This window comes from Mobula birostris, chromosome 13 (assembly GCF_030028105.1).
Source record: "Mobula birostris isolate sMobBir1 chromosome 13, sMobBir1.hap1, whole genome shotgun sequence".
NCBI classification, from domain to species: domain Eukaryota; kingdom Metazoa; phylum Chordata; class Chondrichthyes; order Myliobatiformes; family Myliobatidae; genus Mobula; species Mobula birostris.
Genome location: NC_092382.1, coordinates 103635510 through 103662629, shown reverse-complemented (window position 1 = coordinate 103662629; position 27120 = coordinate 103635510). Strand labels below are relative to the sequence as shown.

Here is a 27120-nt window from a genome sequence, read left to right as displayed (position 1 = left end):
TTTCAAATATCCCCGCGTCCCCCCCCCCTCTTAATACCCACTCTCTGCTACATTTGACCGGCCCCCTCCTTCTCTCCTCTCCCTCTTTCTGCCCCCTTCACGGAATTCTCTCTCTCCGACCTTCCCCAACCTCTCCTCATTCTCCACTCCTCCTCTTTCTCCCCAGTGTCATGACTCCTCCCCACCTGCCCCCGCCCACACCACTCTCACCACTCGAGAATACACGCTCTCACACTCTAAATCTTCGTACTGCCCGGCACTTCCTCCCCCTGCTCTCGCCCTCTCTCATTATCAGTCCTTCATATGGTACACGCTGGTGTCGGTCTGACCCCCTGTCAACACGGGTTTCCTCTGACAACAGTTGCTTCCCCTTTCTCAGCTCAGAACGCAGAGAATCCTCGACTGGATGGACGACAGCGAGACCTACATGAATGTGAAGTTTCCAAAAACAGACTCAGGGTCTCCCTCCCGAGGTGAGTGGGGCAGACGGACGGAGGGAGAAAGTTTCACTCTGTGTCTGGGCCCGTGGGTGTGTAATGCAACGGTGAGGATGGAGATTCGCTCTGTGTCTGCCCCGGGAGTGCGTGATGGCACGGTGTGGAGGAATTTTCACTCTGTGTCTTACCCCTGGAGTTTGTGATGGGATGGTGTGGAAGGAGCTCCACTCTGTGTCTGACCCCGGGTGTGTGTGATGGTACGGTGTGGAGGGAGATTCACTCTGTGTCTGTCCCGGGAGTGTGTGATGGCATGGTATGGAGGAAACTTCAATCTGTGTCTTACCCCCGGAGTTTGTGATTGGATGGTCTGGAAGCAGCGCCACTCTGTCTCAACCCGGGAATGTGTGATGGGACGGTGTGGAGGGAGATTCACTCTGTGTCTGACCCGGGAGTCTGTGATCGGACGGTTGGAGGGAGCTTCACTGCGTGTCTCACCCCGGGAGTGTGTGATGGGACGGTGTGGATGGAGATTCACTCTGTGTCTGACCCTCACTGTTCTGTCCCCAGCTGAACCTGATGTATTGTACGCTAAAGTTAACTTCAAGACTGTCTCTGAGCCCCGCGCCCGGACACATCCAGGTCAGTTTCAACGTTGTTGGTGGAACCGTGTTTAGATGATAATACCTGTCGAGAGATCTCAGGGCAAGCGTACAGTTGACCCTTGTGATTCTGTGTTTGAGAACAACACGGATGGCACGCGTGAGAGATGCGATGAGGAGGGAACTCTCTTTGATGGTCAGTTCGGAGTGTTGAGCCCATGGAGGTGCGGAATTGAGAGATCGTCTTGGGATGGGATGAGGAGGGAGTCCTGTGGGAAGAATCGACGACTGCAGATGGCATGGTATGGGCCGTCTGGAGTAAGGGCGAATATGGACTGAGCGCTGTGTGGCGGGGGTTGTGGAGATGAGTCAGCGCCGTGTCGGGCTGGTGAGGACGGAGGCCAGTGGGAGAGATGGTGTGGACGGAACGCGTTACAAAACCTTAACCACTCTCTCCCTTTTCTAACCCACTCTCTTTCCCTCTTTCCCCTTTTCTCATCTCCCTCTCCACTCTCCCTCTCTCCTCTGTCTCTTACTCACACTGTTTCCGCTACTGTCTCCCACTGTCCCGTTCTCTTCGCTCTGTTCACTCTCATCCCCCCCCTTATCTTCGTCCTCTCCGCTCACTGTTATCCTTTCCCGAACACCATCCGTTCTTCCCACCTCTCTCTGTCGTTTGCCGCACATCTCCCCTCCACATCTTCTCCACCTCTCTATCCACCCCTCTCTCCCTTTCCCAGACGCACCCCCTCGCTCTTGCCCCCTTTCTGAATTTTTCTTGTTATCTCTTCCCCATCCCTCTCCTGCTCCTCTACCCTCCTTTCCTCTCCCTTCTCATTCTCCTCTCATTCATCTCTCACACCTCTCACTCCACTCTCACCCGACGCCATCGCCCTCTCCCTTCCCACTCTCTCCCGTTTCTACCCCCGTTCTCTTTCCCCATTTTTTCTCTCGCATCTCCTTGCTTCATGCCCACATCGCGCTCTCTCCTCTCTGACCATCGTTTTCGACTTCTCTCTATCTCCACGTCTCTGTCCTCCCTCTCCTCCTTCTCCCTCACCCTCTCTCTCGCTGTCTCACCCCTTCTCTCTGCCTCACTTATCTCTCTCTCTATTCCCTCTGTTCTGTCTGTCCCCGATTCCTGCCCGCCCCGCCCCCCCCCCCCGTCGCTATTCTCTACCGCTCTCACTCTCTCGCTTATCTGCCTGTCCGACTCTCTCTCCCAGCCGGTCTAAACTCCACTGACTCAGAGCTGAACCTTCGGAAAGAGGAACCCCGCATTAATGAGAACGAAGATCCTCCCATTGCCTCGGGATCCGACAGGCTGTCAACCACTGCACAAACAGGTCAGAGTTCGCAGAAAAGACGTCATTTTCGAGGGGTCACGTGTTTTCACCCAATTGACCAAGTTTCTAATGCATCTGCCTTGACCACTTCCTCTGTCAGCTCGTTCCACAGACTGAGCACCAGCTGGGTAACAAAAGGCTGTCACTCGGCTCCTTTATTAAACCCCTTTCCCCTCTCACCTTAGACCTGTGCGCTCTGGTCCTCGATTCTCCGAACTAGGGAAAGTAACTGTACGCATTCACCGCTCGTGGTTTTATACGGCTTTGTATGGTCACCCATACGCTCCAAGAATTAAAGACCTAACCTGCCCGACCTCGCTCCATAATCAACCCCTCAAGTCCGGCAACATCCTCGTTCTCCTCCTTCTCTCTCCTCCACTCTCACATTACTCACCCCATCCTCTCTTCCCCTCCCCAACCCCTTTCACCTCTTTGCTCGCATCCCGATTCTCCCCGACTACTCTCCTACAAACCTTTCCCCATCTATGTCCTTCTTTCTCCCCATCTCTTTCACGCTTCTCCGTCTGTGCACTGTCCTGCACTCCCTCCCTCCACTGTCGCCTCCCCTATTTTCTCCCCTTCCTTTCTCTCGCCTCTCTCTCTCGGGTTATTCGTTCTACTGCACAACCACTCCCACCCGTTTCCTCATCTCCCTCCCTCCTCGCCATCGACTCTCACCTCAATCCTTTGCCCTCTGGTTCCGGATAGCCAGGACCTGAGGAACGTCTGTGCTCATTCAACCTGCCTGCGGCGCTCGTGGTTTCATACAACTCTCTAAGGTCCCTCCTGCGCTCCAAGGCATAAAGTCCCGAGCTGCCCGACCTCCCTCCGTACCTCACTCCACTGAGTCCAACATCCTGGTATACCTTAAACACAACATATTCTGCAGATGCTGTTGTCAAAGGAGCACTCACAATGTGCTGGAGGAACTCAGCAGGTCAGTCAGCATCAGTTGAAAAGATTAGCCGACGTTTCGGGCCGCAACCCTACGTCAGGACCGAAGGAAGAAGTTTGGGGAGGGTTTGAAGAATGCTGTTATCTGAAAAAAAAAACAGTAATTTGAAAGACAAAGGGGTGGGAGAGAGGAAGCAGGGAGGTGATTGGTAGGAGAACAATGCTCAGTAGTAGAAGGAGGCGGAACTATGAGGGCGGTGATGTGAAATAGGGATAGAGGAAGGGAGGGGGAGGGAATTACCGGAAGTTGGAGAATTCTGTGTTCATACCAAGGGGCTGGAGACTACTTAGACGGTATATGAGGTGTTGCTCCTCCAACCTGAGCTTAGCCTCATAATGGCTGTAGAGGAGGCCATGTATGGACATATCTGAATGGGAGTGGGAAGCAGAGTTGAAGTGGATGGCGACTGGGAGATCTTGTCTGTTGTGGCGGACAGAGTGGAAGAGCTCGGTGAGGCAACACTTTACTTGCGAATCTGTTCCGGTCATCTATGTAATCCGGTGCTCCCGGTGAGGCCTCCTCTACATCGGTGAAACCCGACGCAGATTGGGGGACCGCCTCGTCGAGCACCTCCACTCGTCCGTCACAACGAATTGATCTCTGCGTAAAGATGTAACTACTCCCTCTCCGGTTTCTGATGTGTGTAGAAACATAGAAAACATTCATCACAATATAGTCCCTGCAGCCCACAAAACTCTGCCTAACATGTCGCTAGCTGAGAACTACATCGGCTTTACTCATAGCCCTCCACTTTTCAAAGCTCCATGCAGCCATCTAGGAGTCTCTTAAATGACCCTCCGCCTCCTCCACCGCCGCCGGATGCCCATTCAATACACTCACCACTCGTACGTAAAAAACTTACTACTGACATCTCCTCTGTACCTACTTCCAAGCACCTTGAAACCATGTTCTCTCCTGATAGCCATTTCAGCCCTGGGGAAAAGACTCTGACTATCATCACGATCAATGTCTCTCATTACTTGTACACCTCTATCAGGTCACCTCTCACCCTCCGTCGCTCCAAGGAGAAAAGGCCGTGTTCACTCAACGTGTACTCATAAAGCATGCTCCCCAATCCAGGCAGCATCCCAGTAAATTTCCTCTTTATCCTTTCTATGGTTGCCACGTCTCTCCTACAGTGAGGGGAACAGAACTGATCACAGTACTTCAAGATTGATCTGACCAGGTTCCCATATTGCTCCAATATTACCACTCGACTCTTAAATGTATATAAATGATCTGTATGAAATTGCAGATGCGTGGGTTGGTAGGTTTGCAGTTGATACGGCGAGAGGTGGTGCTGTGGAGAGCGGAGAAGACTGGCAAAGAATTCAGTGGGACGTTGATTAGTTACAGATATGGTTTGGAGACCGGACAAATCTAAAATGCTGCGCCTTGGTTGGTCAAATAAAAGAAATGGCATACTGTCAAAGCCAAAATACTAACCAGTGTGGAAACATATAAACATACAAGCATAGACTTCTTCGTTTTAACTTTCACCGGAGTTCAGAGAGGCGGAATTGCGCAGGCGTGAGACGTCGGGCAGTGAAGCGCCGAAGATTTAAAAGGAACACTGCCTTATACAGTGAACAGCATAGTTTGCGGAATCCGGAGTGAGCAGGGAGCAGAGCGAAGGCTTAAGTGCTTTGGCTCAGCCGGCTTAGGCGGAAGCGGGAGAGGCGAGGAAGAGTTAGAATATAGAACATAGAACATAGAATAATACAGCACAGTACAGGCCATTCGGCCCACAATGTTGTGACGAACCTGAAACCCTGCCTCCATAGATCTCCCACCTTAAATTCCTCTATATACCTGTCTATAGGCTCTTAAATTTCACTAGTGTATCTGCCTCCACCACTGACTCAGGCAATGCATTCCACGTACCAACCACTCTCTGAGTAAAAAACCTTCCTCTAATATCCCCCTTGACCTTCCCACCACTTACGTAAAAGACATCTCCTCATGTATTGAGCAGTGGTGACCTGGGGAAGAGGTGCTGGCTATCCACTCTATCTATTCCTCTTATTATCTTGTACACCTCTATCATGTCTCCTCTCATTCTCCTTCTCTCCAAAGAGTAAAGCCCTAGCTCCATTAATCTCTGACCATAATGCATACTCTCTAAACCAGGCAGCATCCTGGTAAATCTCCTCTGTACCCTTTCCAATGCTTCCACATCCTTCCTATAGTGAGGTGACCAGAACTGGACACAGTACTCCAAGTGTGGCCAAACCTGAGTTTTATACAGCTGCATCATTACATCGCGACTCTTAAACTCTCTCCCTCGACTTAGGAAAGCTAACACCCCATAAGTTTTCTTAACTACCCTATCTACCTGTGAGGCAACTTTCAGGGATCTGTGGACATGTACCCCCAGATCCCGCTGCTCCTCCACACTACCAAGTTTCCTGCCATTTACTTTGTACTCTGCCTTGGAGGTTGTCCTTCCAAATTGTATCACCTCAATCTTCTCAGCGCTGAACTCCATTTGCTACTTCTTAGCCCACTTCTGCATCCTATCGATGTCTCTCTGCAGTCTTCGACAATCTTCTACACTATCCACTACACCACCAACCTTTGTGTCGTCTGCAAACTTGCCAACTCACCCTTCTACCCCCACATCCAGGTCGTTAATAAAAATCACGAAAAGTAGATGTCCTAGAACAAATCCCTATGGGACACCACTGGTCATAATCCTCCAGTTTGAATGTACTTCCTCCACCATGACCCTCTAACTTCTGACGGCAAGCCAAATCAAAATCCATCTGGCCGAACGTCCCTGGATCCCATGCTTTCTGACTTTCTGAATAAGCCTACCGTGTGGACCCTTGTCAAATGCCTTACTAAAATCCATATAGATCACATCCACTGCAGTACCCTCATCTCTATGGTTGGCCACCTTTTCAAAGAACTCAATCAGGCTTGTTAGACACGATCTGCCCTTCACAAAGCCATACTGACTGTTCCTGACCAGACCATTATTCAGTAAATGCCCATAGATCCTTCCTTTGAGAATCTTTTCCAACAGTTTCCCACCACAGACATAAGGCTCACTGTTCTACAATTACCCAGGCTATCTCTACACATAAAAATCCTAGCCAAAGGCTCAGCAATCTTGTTCCTCGCCTCATGGAACAGCCTGGGGAATATTTCGTCAGGACCCGGGACTTTTGCGTCCTATTATATTTTAACGACTCCAACACCTCCTCTCCCTTAATATCAACATGCTCCAGAACATCAACCTCACTCATATTGTCCTCACCATCATCAAGTTCCCTCTCATTGGTGAATACCGAAGAGAAGTATTCATTGAGGACCTCGCTTATTTCCACAGCCTCCAGGCACATCTTCCCACCTTTATCTCTAATCGGTCCTACCTTCACTCCTGTCATCCTTTTGTTCCTCACATAATCGAAGAATGTCTTGGAGTTTTCCTTTACCCTACTCGCCAAGAACTTTTCGTGCCCCCTTCTTGCTCTTCTCAGCCCCTTCTTAAACTCCGTTCTTGCTTCCCTATATTCCTAAATAGACCCATCTGATCCTTGCTACCTAAACCGCATGTATGCTGCCTTCTTCCACCTGACTAGGTTTTCCACCTCACTCGTCACCTATGGTTGCTGCACCCGACCATTTTCTATCTTCCTCACCGGGACAAATGTATCCTTAACATCCTGGAAGAGATCTCTAAACATCGATCACATGTCCGCAGTATATTTCCCTGCAAAAAAAGATCATCTCAATTCACATCCGGACGTTCTTGCCTTATAGCCTCATAATTTGCCCTTCTCGGATTAAAAAAAAATGTTCCTATCTTTTCTGATTCTATCCTTTTCCATGATAATGCTAAAGGCCAGGGAGCGGTGGTCACTGTCCCCCAGATGATCACCCACAGGGAGACCTAGTTACTGGTACTAGTAACTAGTATCATTACCTAGTACTAGATCTATTATGGCATTCCACCTCGTCGGCCTGTCCACATACTGTGACAGGAATCCGTCCTGGACACACTTAACAAACTCTGCCCCATCTAAACCCTTGTAACCAATCAGGTGCCAATCAATATTAGTGAAGTTAAAGTCACCCATGATGATTACCCTGTTATTTTTGCATCTTTCCAAATCTGCCTCCGAATCTGCTCCTCGGTATCTCTGCTGCTACCAGGGAGCTTATAGAACACTCCCAGCAGAACAACTGCACCTTTCCTGTTCCTGATTTCCACGTATACTGATTCAAAAGAGGATCCTGCTACACTAGCCACCCTTTCTGTAGCTGTAATAGTATCCCTGACCAGTAATGCCACCCCTCCTCTCCTTTTACCCCCTCTCTATCCCTTTTAAAACACTGAAATCCAGGAATATTGAGAATCCATTCCTGCCCTGGTGCCAGCCAAGTATCTGTAATGGCCACTACATCACAATGCAATGTCTGTATCCAAGCTCTCCGTTCATCACCTTTGTTGCTGATGCTTCTTGCATTGAGGTACACACACTTCAGCCCTTCAGCCTTACTACCTTTACACCATTTATTCTGCTTCTCTTTTTCTCAAAGCCTCTCTATATGTTAGATCTGGCTTTACTCTATGCACTTCTTTCACTGCTGTATCGCTCTGGGTCCCATCCCCCTTGCAAATTAGTTTAAACCCTCCCAAACCATGCTAACAAACCCACCTGCAAGGATATTTCTCCCCCTCGGGTTCAGTATTCATTTTTTTTACCTGTTATTTGAGGAGAGTGGGAAGTATGAGTGTCAGGGAAGCTTGTTGCTGTCAGTGTCGGATGTGGGAGGTCGTGTAGTCTCCCAGCCTCCCAGATGTCCATATCTGCGCCAGATGTGCCGAGATGCAGCTCCTAACATGACCGCGTTTCGGAGCTGGAGCTGCAGCTCGATGACTTTCGTCTGGTCAGGGAGAGTGAGGAGTTGATAGAGAGGAGTTACAGACAGTGGTCACACCGTTGCCACGGGAGGCATACAAGTGGGCCACGATTAGGAGGGGGAAGGGGAAGAGTCAGGTACTAGACAGTTCCCCAGTGGCTCTGCTCCTTGACAATAAGTACTCCTGTTTTAGTACTATTGATGGCGGACAACTTATCTGGGGGAAGCAACATTGGCCGTGCCTCCGGCACGGAGTCCGGCCCTGTAGCTCAGAAGGGTAGAGAAAGGAAGAGGCGGGCAGTTGTAATAGGGGAATCGATAGTTTGGGGGTTAGATAGGAGATTCTGTGGACTCAGTCCGAAGACCTGGATGGTAGTCTGCCTCCTTAGTGCCAGTGTCCGGGATGTTTCTGATGGCGTCTAAGATATCCTGAAGGGAGGGAGAGGAACCAGAGGTCGTGGTACACAGAGGCAAACAATGACATAGGTAGGAAAAGGGGCGCGGTCCTGAAAGGAAAATATAGGGAGTTACGAAGGGCGTTGAGAAAAAGGACCGAAATGTAGTAATTTCGGGATTACTGCCTGTGCCACGTGACAGTCAGAGTAGGAATGCAGTGAGGGGGAAGATATGTGCGTGGCTGAGGGACTGGAATAGGGGACATGGATTCAAGTTTATGGATCATTGGGACCTCTTTTGGCGCACGTGTGACCTCTACAAAAAGGACAGGTTGCACTTGAATCCTAGAGGGGACCAATATCATGGCGGGGAGATTTACGAAGGCTACTGAGGTGAATTTGATCTAGAATGGTTGGGGGGTGGGAAACAAATTGAAGAGACTGGGAGAGAGGAGGTTAATTCACAAATATAGAAAGCTCGTAGACAGTGTGTGAGGGAGAATAGGCAGGGGACAGAGATCTGGAGCACTCCGAACAAAGATGCAGGAGAGAAGGAAGAAAAAGATAACAACGTTGTTTGCTCCATGAAGGATAAGCAGAGAGTAGGATGTGGACAGTTTCTTAAATTCATCTATTTTAACGCTGGGAGCATTGTAAGAAAGGTGGATGAACTTAGTGCATGGGTTGATACCTGGAAATATGATGTTGTAGCTATGAGTGAAAGTTTGTTGCAGGAGGGATGTGATTGACAACTAAATATTCCAGGATTTCGTTGCTTCAGATGTGATAGAATAAGAGGCGCAAGAGGCGGAGGTGTTGCATTGCTTGTCAGAGAATATATAACGGCGGTGCCCTGGCAGGATAGATTAGTGGACTCGTCTAGGGAGGCTATTTGGTTGCAATCGAGGAATGCGAAAGGTGTATTGAAACTTATAGGGGTGTATTATAGACCGCCTAATGGAGACCGAGAACTGGAGGAGCAAATTTGTAAGGAGATAGCAGATATTTGTAGTAAGCACAAGGTTGTGGTTGTAGGAGATTTTAATTTTCCACACATAGACTGGGAAGTTCGATTCTGTAAAAGGGCTGGATGGTTTGGAGTTTTTCAAATGTGTGCAAGGTAGTTACTTTTGGCAGCAATACATAGAAGTACCAACTAGAGAAGGGGCAGTGTTGGATCTGCTGTCAGGGAATGAGATAGAGCAGGTGACGGAGGTATGTGTTGGGAACACTTCGGGTCTAGTGATCACAACAACATTATTTACAATATAATATGGAGAAGGATAGGACTGGACCCAGTGTTGAGATTTTTGATTGGAGAAAGGCCAACTTTCAGGATATGCGAAAGGATTTAGAAGGAGTGGATTGGGATAATTTGTTTTATGGGAAGGATGCACGACCGAAATGAAGGTCATTTAAAGGTGAAATTTTAAGGGTACTGTCATAGTCCGGTCCGTGAAGTCCGCATTCCGGTTCACGGTCCGGTCCATCGACCATGCTCCAGGTTTTCCTGTTTCTGTTCGTGTTGAACACTAATGGAGGCAGCTGATTCTCGTTGGAGCTGGCTGCTTAAATACCTCCAGGGGCGAGGGCGTGGCGGCTGGATTGTTCCTGTCCTTACTCCTTGTATCCATTCCCCTGCCTTCTGTTTCCTCGCCTGGAGCCTTGCCTTGTCTTGCTGGTAACTCTCGCCTCGCCTGAATTTCTTGCCTCGCCTTGCATTGCCTGAAACCTTGTCTTATCTTACTGGTAACTCTCGCCTCGTCTCGCCTGAAGTCTTGTCCTGGAGCCACCCTGAACCTTGTTCCTTCCATGTCCCTGCCCCTGTGGGGTAAGCCAGTCCAGATTGCCGTGACACTGCGGTGGGTTCTGTCTCTTCCTGTCCCTTGTCTGCGTAGGGTAAGTCAGGCCAGATTGCTGTTACCCTGCGGTTGGTTCTACCCCTTCCTGTCCCTCGCCTCCGTTGGGTGGAGATCAGCGCCCTGCCCAGGTGATCCGCGCCCTGTTCAGGAGTACGGCGCCCTGCCTAGGAGTACCGCGCCCCGCCCAGGCTAAGTTTCAAGACCCCAAGTCTCAAGCCTTGCCTCAAGTCTCTGGTCTCAAGCCTCGCCTCAAATCTATGGCCTCAAGCCCGTCCTCAAGTCTCTGGTTTCAAGCCTCGCCTCAAGTCTCTGGCCTCAAGCCTCGCCTCAAATCTATGGTCTCAAGCCCGTCCTCAAGACTCTGGTTTCAAGCCTCGCCTCAAGTCTCTGGCCTCAAGCCTCGCTACGAGCCTGAAGACTCCATCCTCGTCTTTCCTGCCAGCCTAGTCACGTCATTCCCTAGTTCTGGGGTCCGAGCCAGAGGCAAGGCACAGGTTCTGGGTCCTTGCCCAGTCTCTGGCTCGGAGTCCAATCCCTGGGCTCCTAGCTCTCTTGTCCTGTCCTGTTCCGGGTTCCCGGTTTTCGTTTCCATGTCCTTGCCTTCGCCCTGTATCCTAGTATGTCCCTGGTACTTCCGTGTCTGTGTCTTTCACTTGGGTCCGTACCCAGCCACCCCCTTATGACAGTACAGGATCTTTATGTTCCTGTTAGGTTGAAAGGAAAGTTTAACAGTTTGAGAGAGCCATGGCTTTCAAGGGATATTGAAACTTTGTTCCGAAAAAAGAGAAGGATCTACAATAAATATTGGCAGCTTGTATTTAATGAGGTGCTCGATGAATATAAATAATGTAAAAAGAATCTTAAGAAAGAACTTAGAAAAGCTAAAATGGGATACGAGCCTGTTTGCGCACTATGGTGAAAATAAATCCAAAGGCTTTCAACAGGAATATTAAAAGCAAAAGGATCGTGAAGGATAAAATTGGTCCCTTAGAGAATCAGAGTGGACGATTATGTGCGGAGCCAAAAGAGAAATCACTAAGGAGAAGGATATTGAATTGTGTAAGGTAAAGGAAACAAGAAGGGTAGTTATGGAAAGTATGACGATTATAGAAGAGGAGGTACTGGCTCTTTTTAAGGAATATATTTGTGGATAAGTCTCCGTGTCCACAAAAGATATTCCCCAGGAACTTTAGAGAAGTTAGTGTGGAAGTAGCTTGGGCTCTGACAGAAATATTTCAAATGTCATTAGAAACGGGGATGGTGCCGGAGGATTGACATATTGCTCATGTTGTTCCATTGTTTAGAAAGGGTTCTAAGAGTAAACCTAGCAATTATCGGCCTGCAAGTTTGACGTCAGCCGTGGGTAAATTGATGGAATATATTCTTAGAGATGGTATATGTAACTACCTGGAATGACAGGTTCTCATTAGGAACAGTCAACATGGATTTGTGCGTGGAAGGTCATGTTTGACAAATCTTATTGCTTTTCTTTTTTGATGACGTTACTAAGAAAGTTGACGAGGGTAAAGCGGTGGATGTTGTCTATATGGACTTCAGTAAGGCCTTTGGCAAGATTCCACATGGAAGGTTAGTTAGAAAGGTTCAGTAGTTAGAAAGGTTCAATCGTTAGGCATTAATATCGAAGTAGTAAAATGGATTCAGCAGTGACTGGATGGGAGACGCCAGAGAGTAATGGTGGATAACCATTACTCGGGGATCTGTACTGGTATTTATATTAATCTAATATTGTTTGTCATATGTATTAATGATCTGCATGATGGTGTGGTAAATTGGATTAGTAAGTATGCAGATGAAACCAAGATAGTTGGCGTTGTGGATAATGAAGTAGGTTCTCAAAGCTTGTAGAGAGATTTAGGCCAGTTAGAAGAGGGGCTGAAAGATGGCAGATGGAGTTTAATGCTGAAAAATGTGAGCTGCTACATTTTGGTAGGACTAATCAAAACAGGACATACATGGTAAACGGCAGGGCATTGAGGGCTGCAGTAGAACAGCGGAACTAGCAATGATTGTGTATAGTTCTCTGAAGGTGGAATCTGATGTGGATAGTGTGGTGAAGAAAGTTTTTGGTGTGCTGACCTTTCTAAATCAGACCATTGAGTATAGGAGTTGAGATGTAATGTTAAAATTGTTTAAGGCATTGGTAAGGCCAAATTTGGAGTGCTGTGTACAGTTCTGGTCACCGAAATATAGGAAAGATGTCAATAAAATTGAGAGAGTACAGAGGAGATTTACTAAAATGTTACCTGGATTCATCTCCATATTACAGAGAAAGTTTGAACGAGTTAGGTCTTTATTCTTTGGAGCATAGAAGGTTGAGGGGTGACTTGATAGAGGTATTTAATGTTATGATGGGGATATGTAGAGTTGACGAGGATAGGTTTTTTTTTTCCATTGAGAGTGGGTGAGATTCAAACAAGAGGACGTGAGTTGAGAGTTAAAGGTCAAAAGTTCAGGGGTAACACGAGGGGGAACTTCTTTACACAGAGAGCGGTAGATGTGTGGAACGAGAGGTGGTTGAGGCAGGTTCGATGTTGTCATTTAAAGTTAAATTGGATAGATATATGGACAGGAAAGGAATGGAAGGTTATGGGCTGAGTGCAGGTCGGTGAGACCAGTTGAGAGTAAGAGTTCGGCACGTACTAGATGGGCCGAGATTGCCTGGTTCCGTGGTGTAACTGTTATATGTTTATATGGTTATAGAAAACTCACAGCACAATACAGGCCGTTCGGACCACAATGATGTGCGGAACATGTCCTGACTTTAGATGGGCAGAGGATCTTGGGGTCTATGTTCATAGCTCCCTGAACATGGCTTCACAGTTTGATGGGAAGGTGAAGAAGAACTATGGCATCCTTACCTTAATTATTCGGGGCATTGAGTACAAATGTCAGGGAGCTATGTTGCAACATTATGAAAATCACTAGTTTGGCTGAATCAGGCGTATTGTATACAGTTCTGGTCACCACATTATCAGTAGATTTCAAGGCGTTGGGCAGCCTCCGGAGAGGTTTAACAGGACGCTGCCAAGATTCGATGGCATGTGTTACAACGAGAGGTCAGACACCCGGGTTATTTCCTCTGGAACGGAGGAGGCCCAGGGGAGATCTGACTGATCTCTGGAATCCGTCAGACACCTGTCAGCCAAACCCAAGTCAAGGAAGTTGGACACTCGGCGCTGACGGCTGAAAGTAGATGAGATTGAGAGAGGGAGGGAGTAATCGTGGTGGAAGGACGGAACACGGATGGTAGGAGGAAGGGAATGCTAGTGGGGAAGACGGCTGAGTTCACATACACATTGAATGGGCTCTCTGCAGGTGCGCCTGAACAGGAGTCGAAAAAGAGCATTGGAAGCAGATCATGCTGGAAGGTCTACCTGCTCTGCCTAATTATGTCCATCCTCATCGCGATAGTGGCCGGGCTCTCGATCTATGGTGAGTCGGACGGGCTCCGGGTGGAATCAAACTGTAAACAAACAGTGTCGAATGAAACCTGGGCGTAAAGCCTCACAGTGACACCGACGCGCCGCTCAGCGTGACACTGACACATTACTCACCGTGACACTGAATTTCACCTCATGGTGACACCGAGACGTCCAGCACCTTGACAACAGCACGCCCAACATCCTGAAACCGTCACGCCCCAAATCGTGACTCCGACAGCCGCCTGACCGAGACACTGATGCTCACAAAAACGTGGCACTAACACGACCCAACCCGTGACACTGACACACACTTCACCGTGAAACCTATGCCGTCTTCATCGTGACACCAACACGCTCCATACCGTCACAATGATATTCCATTCACCGTGACACCGACACTCGCCTCAGCGTGACACTGACGCACACTTCACCGTGACCCCGCCGGTCCTCTACTCGGGACACCGGCACACCCTGGGGTCAGACACAGAGTGAATCTCCCTGTACACCGCCCCAAAACACACTGCTGAGTCAGAAACGGAGTGAATCTCCCTCCGCCCGGCCCATCACACACTCCGGAGTCAGACACAGAGTGAATCTCCCTCCGCACCGTCCCATCACACACTCCCAGGGTCAGGCACAGAGTGAAGCTCCTTCCACACCGTCCTATCACACTCTCCCGGGATCAGACACAGAGTGAATCTCCCTGCAGTCTGTCCCATCACCAACTCCCAGGTTAAGACACCGACTGAATCTCTGTCCACATGCTCCCATCACACTGTCCAGGCGTCAGACACAGAGTGATGCTCCCTTCACACCGTCCCGTAACACACTCCCGCGCTCAGACGCAGAGTGGAAATCCCTCCAGACCGTCCCATCAGACTGCTGGCGTCAGACAGAGAATGAACGTCCCTCCACAACGCCCCATCACACACTGCTGGGGTCAGACACAATGTTGTGCCGACCCTCAAACCCTGCCCCCCATATAAACCCCCATCTTAGAATCCTCCATATACCTGTCCAGTAGTCTCTTAAACTTCACTAGTGTATCTGCCTCCACCACTGACTCAGGCAGTGCATTCCACGCACCAACCACTCTCTGAGTAAAAAACCTTCCTCTAATATCCCCCTTGAACTTCCCAACACTTACATTAAAGCCATGTCCTCTTGTATTGAGCAGCGGTGCCCTGGAGAAGAGGTGCTGGCTATCCACTCTATCTATTCCTCCTATTATCTTGTACACCTCTATCATGTCTCCTCTCACCCTCCTTCTCTCAAAAGAGTAAAGCCCTAGCTCCCTTAATCTCTGATCATGATGCATACTTTCTAAACCAGGCAGCATCCTGGTAAATCTCCTCTGTACCCTTTCCAATGCTTCCACATCCTTCCTATAGTGAGGTGACCAGAACTGGACACAGTACTCCAAGTGTGGTCTAACCAGAGTTTTATAGAGCTTCACCAAGTGTGGCCTGACCAGAGTTTTATGAAAGTAAACTAGCACACAATTAAAATTGGATAGAAAAAAGTTTTTTTTTGTAATTATCTAAAGCAGGAAAGAATGGTCAAAGTGAATGTGGATCTCTTGGAGGAAGAGAGAGGGGAATTTGTTTAGGGTAATGAGGAAACGGCAGAGGCGTTCAATGACTGTCTTGTGTCGTATTCACGGTAGAGTCCGTGCCTATCATATTAAAGAGAGACGTTATGGATGCGATGGGATTTGAGGACCTCAATACAACAGCTGAGCAAACCTGTGAGCCGGAACATAGACAAGCCTCAGCTCCGGATTGAAAGCATCGCAGGGTGCTGAATGAAAAGGCAGAAGTTACAGTTGAGGCTTTGGTGATGGTTTACCAACACTCTCGGGACTCTGGGCAGGTCGCAGCGGACTGGAAGACGCCGAACCGAACGTCACGTCGGTATTCAAAAATGGATGTAAGCAATAGGCAGTTAACTATAGGCTGGTTAGTTTAACATCTGTATTTGGGAAAATGCTTAAGGCTATCACTAAAGAAGACATAGCGAGGCATCTGGAATGAAATGGACCCATCAGGTAAGCGCAGCATTGATTCTTCAAAAGCAGATCCTGTTCAACAAACAGTTTGAGCACGTACCGAGCGCAGTGAATAGAGGGGAAGATATGACGCTATTTACTTGGATATCCAAAAAAAACATTCGATAAGGTCGGCATAAGATACGGAGTTAGGGGTGTTGTATTTACATGCGTAGAGCATCGGTTAACTGATAGAAAACAAGAGCTGGGGTACATGGATATTATTGGGTTGGCAATCATTGCTGAGTGGTGTGTGGCAGCAGATGGTGTTGGGCCCGCAAAATTTTACAATATGAATTAATAATCAGGAAGAGGGGACCGAGTGTGGTGTATCTAAGTTTGCAGATCATACTAAGTTGAGAGGAAAAAGATCCGGAGAGATGCAGGAAGGGCGAGACTGCGGAGGCGCGTGACGTCAGCAGGACCGCGCGGAAAGTTTAAATAGGCAGGTTTGCTACCAACGGTTGTCCTTTGATCGGGACTACAGAGCGTCGCGGGAGCTGAACTCTGAAGGAAGGCAGTTTTTTTTTTAAACTTCTTCGAGTGCAAAAAGGGCGAGACTGCGCAGGCGCGTGACGTCATCAGGACCACTCGACGAGTTTAAAAAGGAGACCACCCTATACAGCGGGCAGCTGTCGGAGCGGGCAGCGGAATGTAGGGCTTTGGCTTCAACGGGAAGAGGCGAGAGTGAAGTGCCAACTCTTTTTTTTTTCTCCCCACCCCACCCCTTTCGTGAATCGGCCCGAACAGACAGGAACAGCAGGGCTCTCACAGCTAACGGTACGAGCTAACGATTTTAAAAAGTTCGTCTGTTTGGCGAGGTAAGTGGGTGAGTAGACTTACTTTTCCTGTTTCATTCCTGTAGAATTAGATAACATGCCTGCAGGGTTAGTGCTTTGTTCAGGGTGTCAGATGTGGGAATCCTGGGAGACCTCCAGCCTCCCTGATGGCCGCATCTGCGCCAGGTGCACCGAGTTGCAGATTCTCAGAGACTGTGTTAGGGATCTGCAGCTGCAGCTTGATGACCTACTGCTTATCAGGGAAAGTGAAGAGGTGATAGACAGGAGCTACAGGGAGGTAGTCACCCCTTGGCTACAGGGGTCAGAAAACTGGGTCACTGTCAAGATAGGGAAGGGAAATGCCCGGTTAATGGAGAGCACACCTGTGGCTGTCCCCCTCAGCAACAAATGTCTTGTTCTGGATGCTGTTGAGGGGGATGACCTGAAAGGGGACGCCCACAGTGACCGGGTCTCTGGCAATGAGCCTGGCGCTGTTGTGCAGGAGAGAAGGAGGGAGAAGTGACATGCGGTAGTCGTGGGGGATTCCATAGTCAGGGAAACAGACAGGAGATTCTGTGAGCCTGACAGAGATACCCGCATGGTGTGTTGCCTCCCAGCTGCCAGGGTACGGGGTGTCTCGGATCAGGTCCTGAATATTCTAAAGAGGGAGTGTGAGCAGCCAGTTGTCTTGGTACATGTTGGTACCAATGACATAGATAGGACAAAGGAGGAGGTTCTGAAGAGAGATTTCCAGAAGTTAGGAAAGAAGCTGAGAAGCAGGACCTCCAGGGTAGTAATCTCGGGATTGCTACCTGTGCCACGTGCTAGTGAGGGCAAGAGTAGTCGGATCAGGCAGATGAATGCATGGCTGAGAGACTGGTGTAGGGGGCAGGGCTTCAGATTCTTGGATAATTGGGATCTCTTCTGGGGGAAGTATGACTTGTTCAAAAAGGACAGCTTACACCTGAACCCGAAGGGACCAATATCCTGGCGGGAAAGTTTAATAGAGCTGTTAGGGAGGGTTTAAACTAATTTTGCAGGGGGATGGGAACCAGAATGATAGAACGGAGGAAAGGGAAAACAGAAATAAATCTAAGATAGTGAGCAGTAAAGAAGACAGGAAAGACAAGCAGGTGATGGGGCAAATTTGTAGCCATTGGGATGAGTCGCAGTGCAATAAAGTTACAGTAAAATCAAATCAAAATGTATCAAATACTGGTATTAAGGTGTTGTACTTACATGCACGCAGCATAAGGAATAAGGTGGATGATCTTGTTGTACAGCTACAGATTGGCAGGTATGATATTCTGGCCATCACTGAGACCTGGCTAAAGGATGCATGTCTCTGGGAGCTGAATGTCCAAAGATACACAGTGTATCGGAAGGATAGGAAGGTAGGCAGAGGGGGAGGCGTGACTTTATTGGTAAGAAATGATATTAAATCATTAGAAAGAGGTGATATAGGATCGGAAGGTGCAGAATCTTTATGGGTTGAACTAAGAAATCGCAGGGGTAACAGGACCCTGATGGCAGTTATTTATAGGCCTCCAAACAGCTGTAGTGATGTGGACCACAAATTACAACTGGAAATAGAAAAGGCTTGTCAGAACGGCAGTGTTATTGTAATTGTGGGGGATTTTAACATGCCAGTGGATTGGGAAAATCAGGTCGGCACTGGATCTCAAGAGAGAGAATTTGTAGAATGTCTGCGAGATGGCTTTTAGAACAGATTGTTGTTGAGCCCACTAGGGGATCGGCTGTACTGGATTGGGTATTGTGTAATGAACAGGAGGTGATTAGAGAGATTGAGGTGAGGGAACTCTTAGGAGGCAGTGATCACAACATGATTGAGTTCACTGTGAAATTTGAGAAAGAGAAGCCGAAATCCGATGTGTCAGTATTTCAGTGGAGTAAAGGAAATGACAGCGGCATGAGAGAGGAACGAGCCAAAGTTGACTGGAAAGAGACACTGGCGGAAAAGACGGCAGAGCAGCAGTGGCTGGAGTTTATGTGAGAAGTGAGGAAGGGGCAAGACAGGTATATTCCAAAAAAGAAGAAATTTTCGAATGGAAAAAGAATGCAACCGTGGTTGACAAGAGAAGTCAAAGCCAAAGTTAAAACAAAGGAGACGGCATACAAGGAAGCAAAAAATAGTGGGAAGATAGAGGGTTGGGAAATGTTTAAAAGCTTCCAAAAGGAAACTAAGTAGGTCATTAAGAGGGAAACGATTAACTATGAAAGGAAACTAGGAAATAATATCAAAGAGTATACTAAAAGCTTTTTCAAGTATATAAAGAGCAAAATACAGGTGAGAGTAGACATAGGACCGATAGAAAATGATGCTGGTGAAATTGTAATGGGAGATAAGGAGATGGCGGAGGAGCTGAACGAGTATTTTGCATCAGTGTTCACTGAGGAAGACATCAGCAGTATAACGGACACTCAAGGCTGGCAGGGAAGAGAAGTGTGCGCAGTCACAATTACGACAGAGAACATACTCAGGAAGCTGAATAGTCTAAAGGTAGATAAATCTCCCGGAGCAGATGGAATGCACCCTTGTGTTCTGAAGGAAGCAGCTGTGGAGATTGCGGAGGCACTGGCGATGATCTTTCAAAACTCGATAGATTCTGGCATGGTTCCGGAGGACTGGAAGATAGCAAATGTCACCCCGCTATTCAAGAAGGGGGCAAGGAAGCAAAAAGGAAATTATAGACATGTTAGCTTGACATCGGTGTTTGGGAAGTTGTTGGAGTCGATTGTCAAGGATGAGGTTACAGAGTGCCTGGAGGCATATGACAAGATAGGCAGAACTCAGCATGCATTCCTTAAAGGAAAATCCTGCCTGACAAACCTATTTCAAATATTTTGAGGAAATTACAGGTAGTGTAGACAAGGGAGATGCAGAGAAAGTTGTATATTTGGATTTTCAGAAGGCTTTTGACAAGGTGCCACACATGAGGCTACTTAACAAGATGAGCGCCCATGGAATTAGGGGAAAGTTATATACGTGGATAGAGCGTTGGCTGATTGGCAGGAAACAGAGAGTGGGAGTAAAGGGATCCTATTCTGGTTGGCTGCCGGTTACGAGTGGTGTTCAACAGGGTTCGTTGATGGGGCCGCTTCTTTTTACAATGTACATCAACGATTTGGATTATGGAATATATGGCTTTGTGGCTAAGTTTGCTGTCGAAACTAAAATAGGTGGAGGGGCCGGTAGTGCTGAGGAAATGGAGAGTCTGCAGAGAGACTTGGATGGATTGGAAGAATAGGCAAAGAAGTGGCGAATGAAATACAATGTTGGAAAGTGTATGGTTATGGACTTTGGCCGAAGAAATAAACGGGCAGAGTATTATATAAATGTGGAAAGAATTCAAAGTTCTGAGATGCAACGGGACTTGGGAATCCTCGTACAGGGTACCCTTCAGGTTAACCTCCAGGTTGAGTCCGTGGTGAAAAAGGCGAATGTGATGTTGGCATTGATTTCTGGAGGAACAGTGTATAGGAGCAGGGATGTGATGTTGAGGCTCTATAAGGCGCTGGTGAGACATCAATCTGAGTACTGTGGGCAGTTTTGGGCTCCTTATTTGAGGAAGGATGTGCTGACGTTGGAGAAGGTGTAGAGAAGATTTGCTAGAATAACTCTGGGAATTAGAGGGTTAACATATGAGGAACGCTTGTCCGCTCTTGGACTGTATTCCTTGGAGTTTAGAAGAATGAGGGGAGACCTCATAGAAACATTTCGAATGTTCAAAGGCATGGACAAAGTGGATGTGGCAAAGTTGTGTCCCATGATGGGGGAGTCTAGTTCGAGAGGGCATGATTTAGGGATTGAAGGGCGCCCATTCAAAACAGAGATGCCTTACTCACTCTTCCTTCAGTTAGTCCTGACGAAGGGTCTCGGCCTGAAACATCGACCGCACCTCTTCCTACAGATGCTGCTTGGCCTGCTGCGTTCACCAACAACTTTAATATGTGTTGCTTGAATTTCCAGCATCTGCAGAATTCCTGTTGTATGCAAAGATTTTTTTTTTTAGCCAGAGGGTGGTGAGTCTACGGAATTTGTTGCCACGGGCGGCAGTGGAGGTAGAGATTGATAGGTATCTGAGTAGCCACGGCATCAAAGGTTATGGTGAGAAGGCGGGGGAGAGGGACTAAATGAGAGAATGGTAAAGCTCATGATAAAATGGCGGAGCAGACTCGACGGGCCGAATGGCCGACTTCTGCTCCTTTGTCTTATGGTCATATGGCTTATAACCATGATAAAGACATAGCCTTCACCGTAACACAATTAAGACTCACCCTGACACCGGCACGCCATTCACCAGAACGTGAACAATTCAGTCACCGTATCAGGGTCACGACCTTCAACGAGACACAGATACACTCCTAACCGCAACACGGACACGGAACATCGCCGTGACACACCCGTGGCAGTCACACTGACCGCAATGTACCCCTCACTGTAACATCGACATTCCCACTGACCGTGTTACTGATAAACTCCTCAAGGCGACAGCGAAACACACCTCAAAATGACCCCGACACGGTTTTCACTGTGACACTGAGGTACCGTACACTGTGACACATTCACGCTCCTCGACGTGATCCTCACCGCCTCGAGACAAAGACTCAGAAGTCACTGTAACACCCCTGACCGAGACAGTATCACCGCTCAACATAACGCCGATGCACCGCTCACAGAGGCAATTACACACACCTCATTCTGACACAGGCAAACTTCTTAGCGTGATACCAGAACACCTCAGCCTGACACTGTTACAACCACCGTCGCAATGACATGTCTCTGACCGTGACACAAAAACATTCCTCTCTGTGAGACAAGCACACCCCATACCATGACACAGATACTCCACTCACCGTGACAGCACCAGGCACCTTACTCTGACATTTCCCTCGCCGTGACCTCGAGGTACACTTCATTGTGGCCCGGCACAACTCTCGCCGGGGCACGGAATCAGCTATCACGGTGACACCTCCACGTCCTTCACAACAACTCGAACATGACCCGCGTGATATTGACGCAGACCCCATTGTGACAACAACATAACCTTCACCGACACATTAATATACCCCTCAGCGTGACACGACAGGCCGACACCTCTCACTGTGACGACCTTCACCGTGACATTGACACAATACTCTCTGTGGCCCGCTCGGTAGCGTGTTGCTGAATCACGTGTCACTGTAAACGCTAATCATCCTTCACTATCTCTCTCAGTATCACATATTCGTCAGTCCAAGTGCATCCTCGACCGAAACTACCATGAGTTCAACTCAACCCTTCAATCCAAGATCAATGAGATGGAAGCGAAGTACAAAGCTGTGAAGGAAACCAAGGCTCAAATCTGTGAATTGTTGACTAGCCGAAGAGGTGAGGCATCATCCTCTCCTTTAACCCGCTCCTCATCACAGGGCAGACACAGAGAGAGGAAGCGTCACTCTGTGCTCGACATCGGGAGTGTGTGAAGAGACGGTATGGAGGGAGATTCCCTCTCTGTGTTTGACCGGTGAGTGCGTGATGGTGCTGCGAGGAGAAAGCTTCACTTTATCACTGAACCCACGAGAGTATGACGGGACGTTGTGGAGGTGGATTCACTCTGTGCCTGCCCAGAGGATTGTGAGACGTATCTTTACAGCTTCACTCTATGTCTGATTCCGGAAATCTCTGATGGGACGGTATGGATCCACCTTCACTCTGTGTCTGACAGGCGGTTTGTGTGATCGGACAGGGCCCAGAGAGCTTCACCCAAGGTCTGACCCCTGAATGGTGTTATGGATTGGCGGAGAGAGAGTTTCACTCTGAACCCGGGAGTGTGTGACGGGGCGGTGCAGAGGGGGCTTCACCCTGTGTCTGAATCCGGGAGTGAGTGATGGGACGCTGCAGAGGGGGATTCACTCTGTGACTGTATCCACGAGTGTGATGGGACGGTGTGGAGGGAGCATCACACTCTATCTGATTCCCGGAGTGTGTAATGGGATCGTAGGGAGAGAGAACGTCTGTGTCTGTCTCCGAGAGTGTGTGATGGGACAGTGCAGAGGGCGTTCACTCTATGTGACACCGGATTGTGTTACTGGATGTTGTGAAGGTAGTCTGACCCCGTGAGTATGCCATGGGAGGATGAGGGCGGAATTTCGCTTTGTGTGTCAACACGGTGGGGGGGTGGGGAGGGATGATGGGACGGTTCAGAGAGAGCTTCACTCTGTGAGTCGCCAGGGACTGTGTGATGAACCGTAAGGAGGGAGATTCACACTTTGTTAGACTCGGTGGTGTGTGATGTGGCCGTGCGGAGGGAGATTCTTTCTGTGTCTACCCACGACAGTGTGTTATTGGACGAGAGGAAGGAGATTCGCACTGTGTTATTCTCGGGAGTGTGTGATTGGACGGTGAGGAGGCAGGTTCCCTCTGTGTCAGACAGTTTGCTCTGTGGTGTGTTGAGAAGACGTAGAGGGAGAATCGGTCTCCCTCTGTTATTTGTCGTGTGTGCTAAGGCAGTCTCTTTCCGTGTCTAACCGCTGGAGTGTGTGATGGGGTTGTGGAGAGAGAGATTCACAGTGTGTCTGATCAAGGCTGTGTGAGATTGGACTTTGGGAAAGGATCTAAATTCTGATCTCTTACTCAGGGCATGTATAAGGGGCGGTGTGCAGGTAGTTTCACTCTGTGTCTGACCCCGAGAGTGCGTAATGAAACGGTGTGGAAGGAGTAACATTCAGAATCTGACACGGGGAAGAGTGATATTTGGAAGGTGTGCAGGAAACATCACTCCACGTCTGACCGCTGAAATGTGTGATGAGCCCATGGAGAGAGAGAGAGAGAGATTCACTCTGTTTTTGACCCAGGCAGTACGTGGCGAGGGTTTGTAGAGGGAGCAAAACTCTCTGTCTGACTCCGGGAGTGTGTGATGGGACAATGCGGACGGGAGCTTCACTCCACGTCTAACACCTGTAGCGTGTGATGGGACGGCGGAGAGAGAGATTCCATCTGCGCCTGACCATCTTATTGTGTGATCTGACCGTGTGCAGGAAGCTTAAAGTGTCTCACCCCGTGTGTGTATCATTGGACTCTGTTTGTGACACAGTGTGCGTGTGATGGGAAGGAATAGCGGAGGTAGGGGTGGGTGACTGCGTTTGGGAGGGCGGTTATGTGTGTGTCTGACACCGGGAACAGTGGCGCGTGCCTGGAAGGTTTTCCGCTCTGTGTCTGATGCCAGGAGTGAGTGATAGAACGGTGCGGAGGGAGCTTCTCTCGTTTTCTGACTCCTGTGTTATGTGATGTGACAGGGTAGAAGGAGCATCATACTGTGTCTGACCACGGCAGTATGCAGTGGGATGGTGGCGAGAGTGTTTCATTTCCTATCTGATCACGGGCGGGTGTAACGCGGTAGTGTTGGAGTAGGTTCACTCTGTGTTTGCCTGCAGGACTCTGTGTTAGGAGAGTGTGCAGGGAGCTTCACTCCATGTCTGACCCATGGAGTGTGTGATAGTGAGGTGGAGAGAAAGCTTCAGTCTGAGGCTGAACCGTGGAGTGTGTGATGGGACAGTGTGGAAGGAGCGTCACTCTGTGTCTCACACCGGAAGAGTATGATGGGAACGTGAGACAAGAACTTCATCCTTCGTCTGTTCCCGAGAGTGCGTGACGGGACATTGTGGATGGAAGCCCAATTTGTGTCTGACCCATTAGGAGGTGTGTGATTGGATGGCGTGCAGGCTGTTGCACTCTGTAACTGAATCCGGTGTCTGTGATGCCGAGGTAGTTTCATTCCGTATCTGATCTCAGGATTGTGTGATGGGACGGTATGGATGGAGATTCACTCTATGTCTGACTTTGGGTGCGTGTCATGGGATGGTGTGGAGTGAACTTCACTCTATGTCTGACACCGGGAGACCGTGATGGAACGGTCCTGAGGGAGTTCCATTCCGTGTCTGTTACCGGGTGTGTTCTGAGACGGTGTTGATGGAGCTTCACTCTGTGTCTGTCCGCAAGAACGTGTGATGTGACAGTGAGCAGCGTGCAGTCTGAACCAATGTGTGTTTGATGGGGCCGTGGAGAGAGAGAGAGAGTTTCATTCTGTGTCTGACCCCGGGTGGGTCTAATGTAACAGTGTAAGGGAGTTTCACTCTGTGTTAGTCCCCTGGATTCTGTGATGGGACAGTGCTGAACGAGATTCCCTCAGCGTCTGGCAATGAATTGCATGATTTGAAGTTGCGGAGGGAGCTAAGTCCTGTGTCCTACACCGGGAGTGTGTGACTGGACGGTGTGGATTGAAATTCTATTTGTGCCTGCCCCTCAGGAAGTATGTGATAGGATGGTGGGAAGGAGCTTGTAACTGACTCCTGAAGTTTGTTATGGGACGGTGTTGAGGGAGCTACACCTTGTGGCGGGCCCCAAGAGTGTTTAATGAGGTGCTGTGGAGGGAGATTCAATTTGTGTCTGACAGCCGGGGAGTGTTATGGGACGGTGTGGACGACCTTCAGTTAGAGTCTGACCACGGAAATGCGTGATCGGTGGTTGTGGGGGGAGTTTGTATCTGGCCCCGGAACGTATCATATGGCATTTTGGAGGGAGCCTCAGTCTGTGTGTGATCCCAGAGGTGTTGTGTGTTGGGACAGTGTGGAGGAGGCTTCGCTCTGATCTGACTCAGGGAGTATGTGATGGGACAGTGTGGAGGGAACTTCAATCTGCGACTGACCGGGAATGCGTGATGGGAAGGTGTTGACGGAGCTTAACTCTGTTTCTGACCGGGGAGTGTGTGATGGGACGGTGTGGAGGGAGCTTCACTCTGTGTCTAACCCTGGGTGTGTGATGGGACGGTGTGGAGGGAGATTCACTCTGTGTCTGACCGGGGAGTATGTGATGGGACGGTGTGAAGGGAGCTTCACTCTGTGTCTAACCCTGGGTGTGTATGATGGGACGGTGTGGAATGAGCTTAACTCTGGGTCTCATGCAGTGTGTTTGCGATGGGATGCTCAGCAGGAAGCATAACTGTGTGCCTGATCCTTGGAGTGTGAGATGGGACGGTGTGGAAGTGCACCACTCTGTGTGTGAGAACTTGTTGTGTGTTGGGATGCTCTGGAGGTAGCATCACTTTCTGTGTGACCCCGGGATTTTGTGATGTGTTGGTGTGGAAGAACCGTTTCTCTGTGTCTAACACAACGTGCATGTGCTGAGACGGTGTTTTGGGATCTTCACTCTGTGTCTGATCCCGGGAACGTGTTTTGGGAACTTCTCTGTGTTACTGTTTGATGGGACAGGGCACAGGGTGCTACACTCTGTCTCTGCCCCGGCGAGTCTGAGTGATCGGGCGGTTCGCAGAGATCGTCACTTTACAAGTGAACCCAGAAATGTGTAATGGGATGCTGTATTGGGAGCTTGACGCTATGTCTGACCCCGGGAGTCTGTGATGGGTTATATGGAGGAAGTTTCACTCTGTGTCTGAACACGGGAGTGTGTGATGGGACGGTGTGGTGGGAGCTTGACTCTATGTCTGACCCCGGGAGTCTGTGATGGGACGTATGGAGGAAGTTTCACTCTGTTCTGACTCTCGGAGTGTGCGCTGGGACCGTGCAGAGGGAGCAATATTCTGTGGCTGACCCCGGGAGTGCGTGATGGGACGTTGTGGAGGGATATTCACTCTGTGTCTGACCACAGTAGTGTGTGATGGGATGGTGTGGAGGAGATTAACTCTGTGTCTGACCCCGGAAGTGTGTGATGGGACGGTGTGGAGGGAGCTTCATCTTTGTCTGATCACTGTGTTGATTGATGGTACAGTGTGGAGGGAGATTCACTCTGTGTCTGCCCACGTGTGTCTGAGGTAACAGTGTAAGGGAGTTTTACTCTGTGTTCGTCCCATTAGATTCTGTGATTGGACAGTGTTGCAGGAGATTCCCTCAGTGTCCGGCAACGGGTTCCGTGATTGGTAGTTGCGGAGGGAGCTAATTTCTGTCTCTCACCCCGGGAGTGTGTGACGGGACGGTGTGTATTGAAATTCTTATTTGAGTCTGTCCCTCAGGAAGTCTGTGATGGGGTGGCGGGCAGCAGCTTGTATCTGAATCCTGAAGCTTGTAATGGGACGGTGTTGAAATAACTACGCCTGGTGACGGGTCCTGGCAGTGTGTAATGGGTTGTCGTGGAGGGAGATTCAACTGAGATTGATTCCAGAACATTGTGAGGGGTCGGTGTGAACGAGCTTCAATTTGAGTTGGAAACACGGAAATGCGTGATAGGAGGCTGTGGGGGGAGTTGGTATCTGACCCCGGGACGTGTAATCCGGCAGTTTAGAGGGAGCCTCAGACTGTGTGTGACTCCAGGAGTCTGGCAGGGGACGGTGTTGCGGGAGCATCACTCTGCGACTGACATCGGGAGTATA

General features: G+C 49.1%; 1 protein-coding gene across 2 annotated transcripts in view; it reads left to right on the top strand.

Annotated features, from left to right (window-relative positions):
- LOC140207250 (killer cell lectin-like receptor subfamily B member 1B allele C) overlaps window positions 1-27120 on the top strand; it is a 119574-nt gene that overhangs the window by 85917 nt on the left and 6537 nt on the right. The window contains exons 2-6 of one of the 2 annotated variants that reach the window (XM_072275693.1): window positions 380-473; window positions 1005-1076; window positions 2263-2382; window positions 13803-13919; window positions 21975-22127. In XM_072275693.1, the coding sequence (XP_072131794.1) occupies window positions 407-473; window positions 1005-1076; window positions 2263-2382; window positions 13803-13919; window positions 21975-22127 (529 nt within the window). In that variant the 5' untranslated portion in view covers window positions 380-406. Of the gene's footprint in view, window positions 1-379; window positions 474-1004; window positions 1077-2262; window positions 2383-13802; window positions 13920-21974; window positions 22128-27120 lie in introns of those variants that run through there. The other variant, XM_072275694.1, reaches the window with a different exon arrangement.